General features: G+C 45.0%; 1 protein-coding gene across 1 annotated transcript in view; it reads left to right on the top strand.

The window, feature by feature from the left end:
* The window catches only part of CRADD (CARD and death domain containing adaptor protein), an 80,047-nt gene extending 67,693 nt beyond the window's left edge, over positions 1-12,354 (top strand). Inside the window, exon 3 of the mRNA XM_084275494.1 lies at positions 12,045-12,354. Coding sequence (XP_084131620.1) covers positions 12,045-12,340 — 296 coding nt within the window. The 3' untranslated portion in view covers positions 12,341-12,354. The remainder of the gene's footprint in view (positions 1-12,044) is intronic.
* Positions 12,355-13,009: the final 655 nt, after the last annotated feature.

Genomic DNA, 13,009 nt, shown 5'->3' with positions numbered 1-13,009 from the left:
ACTAGTCTGGGAAGGCAGAGAAGCCAACGATAGCACCTGAAGCTTTCCTTCCCGACAGAGATGGAAAGCCCTGCCTTCTGACTCAGGCTGTCGAGTCGCCAGCTTGGCGAGCCACGCGGAGCGACCGGCTGTAGTCGAGCAGTGCATTTCAGTACCAGTGCCTGGTTTTTCCGGTGGGTTTTGAAATGTCAAAAAGTCTGCTGAAGTTCACAAGCTTTTAAGGCGCTGGCATGAGAAAAGGAGGAGAAAAAGAAACCAGGAGGAGTCTAAGCCTGTGTTGCTCATGGCATTTTGTGAAGCCGTCTCCACCTGAGCAAAATGGCTGTAAAGAGACACTAACCTAACCCAACCCGTTGCATTTTGTTTGCTTGGTTTGCATGGGTGTAAACGATTAAATCAAATGCCAGGCGGCGGAGGATTCAGCATAATGATAGCACTGTTTTAGCTTGCTCTGCGTGGCTTGTTCTATTAATATATGTTTGTGGTCAGGAAGGAACGCGGTCTCACTTCACTAAAATCTGAAACTCGGTAAAGCATAATATGTGCAGTATTAATTTTGGTTTGACACCTGCCAGGCAAAGATCCTCACCGGCCAAAGGCATTCTTCTCAACCAAGCTCCATCTGTTGCACAGATCTTCGGTTCTGATATTTCTAACTCCTCGAGCCAAAGCAAGAAGAAGAGCCAACTTGACGAAAAAAGCCTGTAGGAGGAATGAGCAGTTTTATCGAGGTTAAATATAAGGGCTTGTTGTCATACTTGGTTGAAGTCCTGTAAGGGAAACATATACGGTTAGTTGTGTTTTGTAGGAAAACAGACCTTCATAGGGGCAGTATGATCTTTTGTTGTGTGAAAGAAACATGAATAGCTAAAGTCCAGCACATGATTTTATTGTTGAAATGCTGCAGCCTTTAGAAAAATTTCTCAGTAGAAAAGTTGCTAGTAAAAAATTTACTCACTTAGTGTACTCGGCAGATAAAAAGCCCAAGGAGTCTGCTGAGATTCTTGCACGCAAAGGAGGGGCAGGATTAACACTTGCCTCAGCTCTTTGAAAGACAGCTGGGGCCATTTGAAATAAGCATTGGAGTAACAACGTAAGAAAAACCTGACAAAATAATCACTAATTGCTCCAGTTGTCTTTGTTTTGCACTTAAGAGTGGGTGAGTTACTCTGTCAGAGAAGCCCGGCCCACCGGGGTAAACATTTGCCTCCCGTGAAACCATGAGTAGTCTACTGCAAACGCAAACGTGCTTTATGATTGTCATGATTTCATCAACCATCTGCCAATTGTTAATTATTATTTGTGATAGAGTGAAGAAGAAACTTGACTGAGGGAAATGATGGCTCTGTGTGCTTCAGACCAATCGTTAATGGTTGAATACCATCAAACTCCATCGAATTCACTAAGAACCGCAGAGCACTCAAAAGAGTCTATAGAAATCCACCAGGATACTCCACAATTTTTCTTTTTCAGCATTATTTCTAGAGTCTACTCTCAGCATGACTGCTAGCCAGCAAACCAGAGACTCTTTGTCAGGCTGCTATGTGCAAACAGCTAGTTGCGCCTGGCTTCCAGAAAATCACAGGATCATTAAGGTTAGAAAAGACTTCCAAGATCATCTAGTCCAACTGTCTCCCTACGACCTATATTACTAAACCATGTCCCTAAGTACCTCACCCAGTCTTTCCTTGGACACCCCAAGGGACAGTGACTCCACCACCTCCCTGGGCAACCTGTTCCAATGCCCAACCACCCTTTCTGAGAAGAAATTTCTCCTAATTTCTAACCTGAACCTCCCCTGGTGCAACTTGCAGCCATTCCCTCTTGTCCTGTTGCTACTTATCTGCACGAAGAGGCTGACCCCAGCTCTCCACAACATCTTTTTAGGTAGTTGTAGAGAGCAGTAAGGTCTCCCCTGAGCCTCCTCTTCTCCAGATGAAACAGTCCCAGTTCTCTCAGCTGTTCCATGCAAGACTTGTGTTCCAGACCCTTCACCAGGTTCACTGCCCTTTTCTGGACACGCTTCAGGGCCTTGACGTCTTTCTTGTAGTGAGGGGCCCAAAAGTGAACACAGTATTCAAGGTGCAGCTTCATCAGAGCTGAGTAGGGGGGGATGATCGCCTCCCTGGGCCTGCTGGCTATGCTATTCCTGATATAGGCCAGGATGTCATTGGCCTTCTTGGCCACCTGGGCACACTGCTAGCTCATGTTCAGGTGAGTGTCAACCAACACCCTCAGATCCTTTTCCTCTGTGCAGCTTACCAGCCACCATGCCCCAAGCCTGTAGTGTTGCCTGGTGTTGCTATGACCGAAATGCAGGACCTGGCACTCTGCCATGTTGAACTTCATCCTATTGACCTCTGCCCATTGATTCAACCTGTCTGGGTAAATGGTCATATGTCTTCCTTCCATCTAACTTTTCAAGTCATTGGGAAAAAAATCTTTGGCCAGGGTCTGAATGCTTGGTACCAATATTTAAGCAGTCCTTCCAAATAATTCCTGAAAGCTCAGGTGTACCTCAGAAGCTCCCAGTGGAGTTTTTCCTTAGTGTAATGCTGTCTGATGAACCAGCACCACAGGTATCGCTGCAAGGATGCCATCATTAGCTGTGGCTTCAGTGCTGCTGTGCATAGCTTATTTGCATATAGTAATATAGAAATGTATAGGAAATATCAAGCAAAATTTACTTCCACTTCAGTGCCTCCAGCAGCATCTACTGCTGCTCAAACTAGAAAAGTGTAAAACCACAGCACGCTGAAGTCCAGTCCTGTTTGTACTGCTTAGGTAATCTCATCCTGCTTGAAAAGAGAGCAGATAAATGTTGTGCTTGTGTTTTCTTTCCATAGGTATGCTTTTCTTTGTGTGCCTCTGTAGTCACCGTTCAATTTATGAAACTAATTATTTGATTTCATGGCATGCAGGACCAGAGAAATAGGAGGTAGTGTAAGTAATTTCTTTGCACAGTAAACAGAATAACATCCACATTATTAACAGCTGAAACTTCCTGCTCTTCCCAATAAAAAGCAAATGAAGAAGTGAAAACTCAGTCTTTTTCAACTCCCTATTCCCAAGGATTGGTCCTTGTGGCTTCAAAAGGGTGAACAGGCACCATGAATTTATTTAGGGACTTCTCTGTCAATCTGTTGTTTAATGTGAGTTTGTCAGTATAGCCAAATCTGTGGAGGTACAAAACCTGTAGAGCAGATTAAAAAAATGTTGGGGAATGCTGCCTAGCTGCTGGGACTGAATACCAGTTGAAAACTTTTGTCATGAAATCTGAACGTTTATGTTGCAGGTTTTAGCAGCCTGCTGCCATATCCACAGCTACAAGGCAGTCATTAGCAAGTGATAAAGAATATAGGAATTAGCTGCTGGTGTTGAGCCAAAGTAGAAACATCTGCGTTCTTGAACTGCCTGGAGATTTACAAAATTTTATGCTGCCTTTTTTCCCTACCCTAATACCAAAAATGTGTTTAATGTCACAAAGCACGATGCTTTAGAGCGCACCCAGGAGACAAGATTGCCAGCCTATGAAGATAGATGCAATTTTTAATTACACCAGTAATGCAGAGTCCCAGCAAGTTGTTAGCAGGAAGGAGCTGAATTTGGTACCCAAATGGGTGAATTCTGCTTCACTTGGGGGAGGCTTTTTAAAGCTACCAGAGATTGGATTATCATGGGATCACAGCCACAATTCATTCTGCGAGTTGGCTGTCACAGTATTAGCTTCCCGTTTGTCTAAAATAAGACAGAGAACTTCCTGTCTTTTAATACAAGCCTTAAAAAAACAACATGATGTGGAGGAATGCAGCCAGTCTTAGAAATTTGTTTCCTATTTGCTTTCATTTTGATTAGTGCCTTTCATAATTTAATTACGAGACATGGAAATGGAAATTACCACGATAGCAGTAGGCTTAGTAGTAAGTGTTTCGTGATCACAAACTGACAGAGGTTGGTTTTATTCATACACATTCTGTGCATTGATGACTGTTTGCATTCATCAGTTTGGAAATTATCAGCATAGAGAAATTTTACAGTCCTTCACTTGTGGTGCATAACTGCGGCATATACTCACATGAACATAAAATTCTTGGTCAGATTTTTTTGTCTGTAACATGGTCAGTTGAAGAAAACATGCTGCTTTCTAAACCTAGGTTTAGGTGGTTTTCTTTCAATATGCTTATTGTACCCATTCCATTCTGTAGTTTAGTTTGGGTGTTTAACTGACCAAGAATCATAGAATCATAGAATCATAGAATCATAGAATCATAGAATCATAGAATCATAGAATGGCATGGGTTGGAAGGGACCCCAAGGATCATAGAGCTCCAACCCCCCTGCCACAGGCAGGGCCACCAACCTCCAGGCCTGGATCTACACAAGATTGCCCAGGGCCCCATCAAACCTGGCCTTGAAGATTTTATTTTGATTGCATTAGAGGAGATAGCATCTATTCTTAGGAAGGTAACCGAGCCTGTCGTTCCTACAAAGGTGAGGTTTTCTATCCCCTGGATTTCCCTGTGCTAGGTCAACTCTATGGGAGGAAGAAGCAGGAGTTTCCAAGCACAGACCAGCACATGCTTAGAATCATAGAACCGTAGCATATTCTGTAAATTATTTTAATGCCAGGGTATTAATTTTATACATGGAAAGACACCTAAATGGGGTCAGCTATCTGTCTTCAAACAGTACAGCATTTTTCTCTTTCCTTGGTCAAACACCTTTTGAAACCCACTGACACCAGAAGGCAAACGCCGTGGTTTTGCATAGACTTTGGATGGGCTGTGTGATCCGTGCTGTTTGCAGAGATACAGAAAAGGTATGTCTATGGTGATACATAGAAATATTTTTCCATGTTTCCTGGAGCATGAATATTTGGAGCTGTTGCAAAACAATAATGTTCCCTTCCCAGCCTTTGAATCAGTCTGATGTTTAATTAGCAACAATGACAACAAGTAAAAAAACAACACCCAAATTATATAGTAAGGGTTGGTTTCTTGATAGTCTGTTCTTCTTTTCTTCACTGGTCAGCGTTTTGAGCTTGTTTCTTGTATTTAAACAGCAACAGGTCCTGAATCAGGCCCGCCTAAAGTTCACAGCAGCAAAATAACCTTACAATGCTTCATGATCGTTTTTAACTTGCACAGGAGGAGTAAGTGCTGCATTCTGCAGGCCTGCCAAGTGTCATATATCCAGCATGATACTTTCCCATCTGGCACTCCAGTCATCCATTGCCGCAGGTTGGCTTAGAGCTTATGAACTGGACGTGCTGTGGGAAGAGGGCAGGCATTCGCCTGCAGGCCTGCCTGTCAGAATGGGGCTGGGAGACAGCAGCTGAACACGAAAGCAGAAGAGCAGCTGTACAAATGGAGGCCCACTGTCAGCTCCCACCCCCTTTTCTAACATATTGAGCAGAGCCACCCCCTGCAGTTACCCAGCCCCTTCTGTTTACTCCGCCCTTCTCACCAGGACCTCCACCATGATCTGGTCATTGACTTCAGCGACCTGCAGCGCCCACCAGGATCCCTCAGAATGCTTACTCTCCGCTTTCCCTCTCATCCAGCGTCTCTGGTGGCTCGAGGGGGCGGCGGTAGCTCTCAGAAGTCTCCGATCTCTCCATTAGTGGGAGCGTTACATACTTACCTTCCAATTCAGGTTCTGCAACCCCACCTCGCTGCTCTTGAAAGCCTGTCCCAACCTGATCCGCCAAGTGTTGTTCTGCTGCATGACCCACTTCTGCCGTGGTGTTCAGGCCAAGGGGATTTCACTTTAAAGCAAATATACCTGGTTATGTGCAAGTTGTTTGCTGTTGTGACATTCAGTCATTAAATAATTTCTGGAACATAACACAGCTGCCAAAACACACAGCAAACAGTCTGGCAGCCATGACCATGCGTTCAGTTCTCACTGCTGGGCCTGTGACTCAGGCTAGCTGAACAAGTGCACTGCAAGGGAGCTGGAGGGAACCAGAGCCTGGCACTAGATTCTTTACTGTCTGTGTTTCCCTTCAGCTGAAGCGCTCCAAATGTCCCTGGTTGCTGGCGCGTTACCCGCAATGGCTCTGTGGAGCTTCATAGTCCCTTTCAGCATAATTTCCTGTGGTAACCAAGGCTGTGTTCTCTGCTGCGGGCTGTTGTGCATATGTGTCTACACCTAGTAGCTTCTGAACCTGTTGGCCAACTTCAAGAGTCCTGCCTAGTTGCTATTGTGGAGAGGAGCAATTTCATGAGTGTCTTGAGAACTGGTAAGCAGCTGGAGGAGGAAAGTCCTGGAGCGTGAGTCAGCTGTAGGACCCGCACCTGGGGAAAATGAGGCTTCTCTGGTGTGCTGCTTGTGGAACTGCTTGATCTAAGTTTAGCACTTCTCAGGGAAGAACTGTACTCCAGATGCCAGGAAAGGTGACAATTAAAGAGGACTCTGAAATTCTTGGTTTAAACTCTTCAGAACTTAAGAGCAGGATCTTGTAAGAGGGTCAAGTGAACAACAGTTAGTTGACCAAATCACTGAAGTTGTCCAGATCACTGGAGGACTCTGGCTACCTATCAGTCGGAGATGCTGAGGCCAGATGCATGCCTAAATGGTTACTCCTTTTTACAGTCCTGTTTCAGCCCTGCAGGGTCTGAAGCCCAGAACGACCTACCTGCTTCTGATGTGATTATACAAAAATCAGACCACTTGCCTAGCTTTGTTTCTGCCAAGGGCTCTTGCATTCTGTTTTCCTCTGTTTCAGCGTACCCCTTGATTCCCAGGAGAGTCTTCTCTCCACCAGACTCCCTTCTTGAGGCTGAGAAGCATTCTTGACCCTTCCCAGGGAGATCTTTGTATTTTTCGGTGGAACGATTTATCGAAAGAAAGGGAAAGACAAGTAGCCCGACTGTGTGCCTCTGCATGAGGATGTGCAGCTCAGAGAGACCTGGATTCCCATCTCCTCTTCCAGGGCTGCTTGTCTTCTTATCCGATGAGTATGTACTTGGTCATTTCAATGGATGAAATACAGAGCAGCGCTGGAAGCAGAGACCAGCCCCCAGAAAATCCTTTCCCAAAGGAGAGATTTCTTATTGTATCCCTGGCTACCAAATTGTCTCCTGAACCGCCTGTGGCAGCAGGCAAAATCTAATTGCAAGATTAGGCAGCAGTTGATTGAGACTTCCTCAGCACTTCAGATTCGGGTACATCATTTCCATCAAAGTCCCTTTTACATGACAAAGAGGGAAAGCCAAAAAGTTGGGTTTGTATTGTGTCATGTAAAAATGTATTTGGTTGTATAAGGGAGAAGGGTCCCAGAAACACCAACACATACTTTTGGTCATACACAGCGGAGTCCTACTTAAATGGAGAAAGGTTCTTTAGACAGAACTGCAGGGCACTTCGGGCTGCCAGCAGTTCTGAGGAATCGGGTGGATACTTTGCAGATCACCCAAAAATGCCTCAGCACTTTTGGCTGCTGTGTCCTGTGTTCCAGCCAAGGTCGCTTGCTCCTCACTGTGTTCCAGCAGCACAGAGGGTGGGAGGTCAGTTCCTCGATGTTGATAAAGATTTTTCCCATGGTGCAAGACAGCCTAAGGGATGATCTCAGCTTTTTTCATCACCTAGAGATGGTGATGAAAAGGCAAAAGAAAAAAAAAAAAAGTCTTTTAAGTGATTCACAGCCCATGTCTCACATCCTCCCACTTGTGCCAAGCGGGACAGAGCTGGGGTGAGATTATTTTCCATCCCCCCGATTGTTGCAACATCTCCTTGGAGTTTCCTCTTAAAGCTGGAGATGTCCTCAAGAAAAAGAAATGCAAAAGTGGTGACGGGCTGCCTTTGCCCCATATATAGCTTTGGTATCTGGGTTACTCTGTTTTGTCTGGTGTGTATCTGTGATACTGTGTTTATACCCAGAACTGTTTCCTGTCCATGCTCGGCAGCAACATCCAGCACGTCTCCTGGTCTGGAAGCACGCACGTACACACAGGCCAGAAGCTGTTGATATCTCTGTTGTCTTTTTAACTGGGACAGCTAGGAAAGAGGCTTAGGGTGGATGAGCTTCCTTGACCAGTGAGAGCTGGAGACAGGGAGAAGCGCATTCCCTTGTGCTGTAGCTTCAAATAGAAGGAGCTGTGGGTATTTCTCTGAGCTGGTTTCAGCTCCAAAACCAAGGTGGAGCGTGTCATTCCTGCCTCCAGTCCAGAGAAAGGGGATTTTCTTGGTCCCAAGCACTGTACCAGTGAGCTGGCCAGCAGTCCCAGTAGAGCAGCTGTGCACCAGACTGGCTTGCTCCCCAGCACAAAGCCATCAGCTTCCCATTCCCCAGGGACTTAATGGCTTCAGGGTGAGCACGAAGACTTAAGCCTCTAAACCTCTGCAGCACTTCATGGAGTAGACCATGTCCACAGCTGGACACGGTTTGACTCGGTGGCCTTGCTGGAGGTGGCGGCTCTGCAAATTCCCTTCTCTGGGGAAACCCTCAGCACCCTTCAGTCGTGCCCCAAGCTCCGCTTCTTCCTGTTTCCAGCAGTGCAGTTCTGTAAGCTGAAGCCTGTATCTAACATAAGTACTTACACTCCTCCACCTAAAGCAAGAAGAGGTTCACGTGTTCTGCAGAATGAAGGTCTCCAAAACGTACCTTTCAAGTGCAACCGCTGTGTAACTGAAACTTCTGCTCTAATCTCACTGCTTCCCTCAGGCAGTTCCTGACAAATGGAGATTATAAGCGAGGGTCTGCACTCAATGCAGCTGAAGAAAAGGCAGCCTCAGTGTTGTTGCAGTGTGTTCAAAGCAGCTTGGGTGCTGAGCACAGAAAACTCATTTCCCTTTTACCTGGAATACCATTATGTTTATTAAATTGAGTCACATTAATCCTAAAACACAGACAAACCATTTTGTGATTTTGCATTTGTCATAACTGAAAGATCTCACTAAATATTTCTCTATATTTCTAAATAATATTGCCTGCCATGTAATGCTTTTCTCAGCTTTTCCTCGGTGCCTTTGTATCAGAGCTGAAAAAGAGCTATCACAGAAAATAAAATGGGACTAAAATAACAGTCCTTTGTATTAAATTTAACATTTGGCTTCTGTCCCAGAATTTTCCACATCCATATTAGAATCAGATGGTAGTGTAAGATGAAAAGATTTCCTGGATGGGTTTTATTCTTATTAAACAGCTGATAACAGGCTAAAGGCAAGATACTTGTAGTAAAGAAGTCTGCCTAATATCAAAGGCTGGATGGGCGAGCTGACATGTATTATTGTTAGGCATCCCTGCTTGATCACATTTGAATATCATAAAACCATTCTTCTAGTGAACATGAAGTATAAAAATGCCGGTGTGAGAGCAAGACACCCAGGCTGGCAGGTAGAGCTTCTTTGGACACGCTGCTTTAGGCTTAGTAGCTGACCTTAGTAAGACAACAGAAGGGCTTAATAGCAAAAAGTGGAGCTGGCGACAGCAGAGGGTAGCTAGATTTATTTTACATTTATTAGTTCTTCCCCAGTATTTGCACTCATGAAAGGTTCTCCCTCACCCTGACTTACCTGTGGAGCTGGTATCCTGTGTGATGCGACAGCCCCATCGGTATTGCTCGGGCTCCTCCAGGAGCCGCATGTCCTCTGCTCTGTCCCCAAACCAGCCACTTGCCCCGGGTTCCTTTGGCAATCTGGAGACAGGAAGATCAAAGGGACCTAAATACTCTTCAGAAAGCAATTTTCCCTTTACTCAAAGCAGCTTTGTGTAGTACTTACGTATGATTGGGCTTAAATTGTACAAACGTTTGCAGGCCCTGGGTATTCTATGCAAAAACAATTACTTTTGATAAAATGGAGGAGTGGTGCTTTCTAGTGTCGCTCTTCTGCTGTAGTGGAGGCTGCGAGCGTGATATTGGAGCCATAAATTAGATTCTGCAAAGCGGCTCTTCTGGAGGGAGTCTGCTGCTTCAGACTGGCAGGCTATAATTAGCCCTTTCTTAGGGATATTTTTGCTCTGTTTTGACGCAGTGGCTTCAGCAACAAAAGCAGAGCAGCAGTTGCAGGCTGCATTGGCCCTTCGTTTCAGCTCGTGATCACAGAGGGTATCAAAGAGCAGATATGCTAAATTTATAGATACTTTAGGCTGCTTTTCTAAATGTACCTTCTAAATGAATCCAGTATGTGGTTTCAGTTCCTGGGCAGAGAATGGTTTCACCAGCACTGGGTGTTTGCAGCATCAGCGTCAACATCTGAGCTTAGATCCAGTGCTCCTTTTGCAGTCAATGGAGAGGAGCATGCTTGTTTGGAGGAGTAATTAATCTGGTTAGTTTAGACATCTTTTTTTCCAGTAAGATTGTATTCTAAAAGAGCCTATTTTTCTACTTAGCAATAATTAATCCTAGTATAATTAGTTCAGGAGGGGCTCGCTGTAGTTCGGTGAGATGGATCCCATGGAGCAGCGTGTTTCTGAGTAGCACTGTGTCCTCACTCTGCCATCAACACTGTTTGTATTAATACACTATGGGTTTTTTTAATGATCAGACTACCACAGGGAATCCAGATCATTTGTGTTTGTAAGAAATACTTGTTTCAGTCCCTAAGAAGTTTTCTACCACTGATAAATACTGCTACCTTAATGGGTCCTGTGAAAGCTCTTTTAGTAGTTGCATCGATCCTGTCCTCTGTTGACTTGGGTACCAGTTGGATGCTGAATGTCATCTCAAATGGAGGGTGCCTTCCAGGGCAGGTTGGATACTTGGGCTGTACTAAGGGATGGAGGGCAGAAATCCCTGCAAGAACATGGGACCTCCTTGCACTCTCCTGTAAACAGCTTCAGGAAGGCCAGATGGGTGAATGGGGCTGCCTATTTTCAGGAGCATTACTACAAATGGGATGAGGGACCGGGAAGGATAATTTCTATTGGGTAACAGTGTTCAATGCCCTCTTCATTTGGGTTCTCCTGAACAATGCTTATGGGTTCATTCAAATAGAAAAGCCCCCAGAGCTGGACACAGCTTTGGAGCCCTTAACACAAGAAGGCGATGGGCCTGTTGGAGCACATCCAGAGGAGGGCCAGAAAAATGATTGAAGGGCTGGAGCACCTCTCCTGTGAAGACAGGCTGAGAAAGCTGAGGTTGTTCATCCTGGAGAAGAGAAGGCTCCAGGGGAACTTTATCCAGTACCTGAAAGGTGCCTATAGGAAAGCTGGGGAAGAGCTGTTCACAAGGGCATGGAGCAATAGGATGACAGGTAATGGTTTTAAACTTGAAAGGGTTGATTCAGGTTAGGTATTAGGAAAAAGCTCTTCAATCTGAGGGTGGTAGATCACTGGAACAGGTTGCATAGAGAGATAGTGGAGGCCCCTTCCCTGGAGACATTCAAGGTCAGGCTTGATGGGGCTCTGAGCAACCTGATCTAGTGAAGATGGCCCTGCTTACTGTAGAGGGGTTGGACTGGATGACCTTTAAAGGTCCCTTCCAACCTAACACATTCTATGATTCCATGATATATGACAGAGCACAAAGGGTAAGGAGCATCTTAGGGGACAGAAAAACTTCCTGCAAGCAGCCCTCAGCAAAAAAAAAAAAAAAACCCAAACAGACCAACACTAGGAACAAAGGAATCAAAGTTATTTCTGAAGTATATAAACAGAGACATAGAAGAGGCATGCTAAGGTATTACTGGTCCCCTATTTGTCATTTGTCAGTCTGTCCTACTGGTGCAAGCAGATTGATCTTCAGAGCTTGATGGCTGCTGGAAGCATGTTCCTTGAAAGCATTTCTTGTTCACTACCCCAGAATCTATAATTACTTTTGGAAGCTGTGGCTTTGGAATAGAATTCTGATCACTGGATTATTGACACCAGAAACCTCAAAGTGTCCCAGTATGGTGCACTGAGCATTAGTTTTCCTCTAATTAACCTTATGGGTGATTATGTAATTAATTTTTATAGGCGAGTATGCATTCTGTTTAATTAATTAATTCTTTCACCTCAGCTTTGCTTATTCCCACCTTTGTCAAGGTCTTACATTAACATTTCCAGCATTGTCCAGTGACACACGTTTACCTTTTTCCTCCTCCTTCACCTTTTGCAGGTGTCACTGAACTTGCACCGTCTATCCTGAAGACTTCACCAACAGATCAGCAGCTGAACAAGCTTGCGAGGAGACTGGGACCGGAGTGGGAGCACATAGTTCTTTGCTTGGGTTTGTCCCATACTGACATCTATCGATGCAAAGTCAATCACCCTCACAACCTGCAGTCGCAGATCGTGGCCGCGTTTGTCCTGTGGAGACAGCGTTTGGGTGAAAAAGCAACAATCCAGAGCCTGCAAGCCGGTCTGATGGCTGAAGAAGTGGATCCTTCTGTGATACAGTACATGCTTGAGTGAAGCTTTGCCATCGATTGGGAGCTTTCAAGTACTTTGCTGAATTAAATAAAGAGGATTCACTGAAACCTCTGCTGAAGATGTGACGCCTCAACCTGGAAAAAAAATGGGGTTGGGAACCGTGTTTTTATTAAGCTGAAGCATTCCAGTTTTCTGTGGCATCTTGTGACTTGTAATTCTTTTCATGCCAGATTAATTTTTAGCAGGCATTAAAAAAATGGATCACTCTTTCCTGTTTGCTTTTGTACTATTCCAGTGGGGATATAGGGTGACACTTAAAGTCCTTGCAAGCAGGAGGCCCTGCAGTGAGTTCAGCAAGGTTTCTGGTTTCATTGCGGGAGCAACACTTGGTTTAACCTATTTTCAGGACTATGTAGGAGCCTCTTTTACTGCTGTTCCGTGCTAGTTCCCTGATAGCCCAGCAAGAAATGAGAATAATCACTGTTACTAATTTAACAATTTTACAACAGTTATTGCAGGTGGCTAATTTCACGTTTATAAAAGTTTTAGCAGCTAGAGTTTGTTGCTAGGATAGATGGCTGCCACCTCAGTCTGCCTTTGAAACTGGCCCTAAGTGGAAGTAACAGGGATGGAGTGTGCCTGAGAGGGTTTCTCCTGCTGTTATTTCATGGGCATAGGTTTCTGCAAGGAGATGGGCACCGTGTGCGGATG

Source organism: Gallinula chloropus (assembly GCF_964237585.1).
Source record: "Gallinula chloropus genome assembly, chromosome: 1".
In the NCBI taxonomy this organism is placed as follows: Eukaryota; Metazoa; Chordata; class Aves; order Gruiformes; family Rallidae; genus Gallinula; species Gallinula chloropus.
Note: the sequence above shows the minus strand (reverse complement) of the source record. Positions and strands in the feature narration are given on the sequence as shown.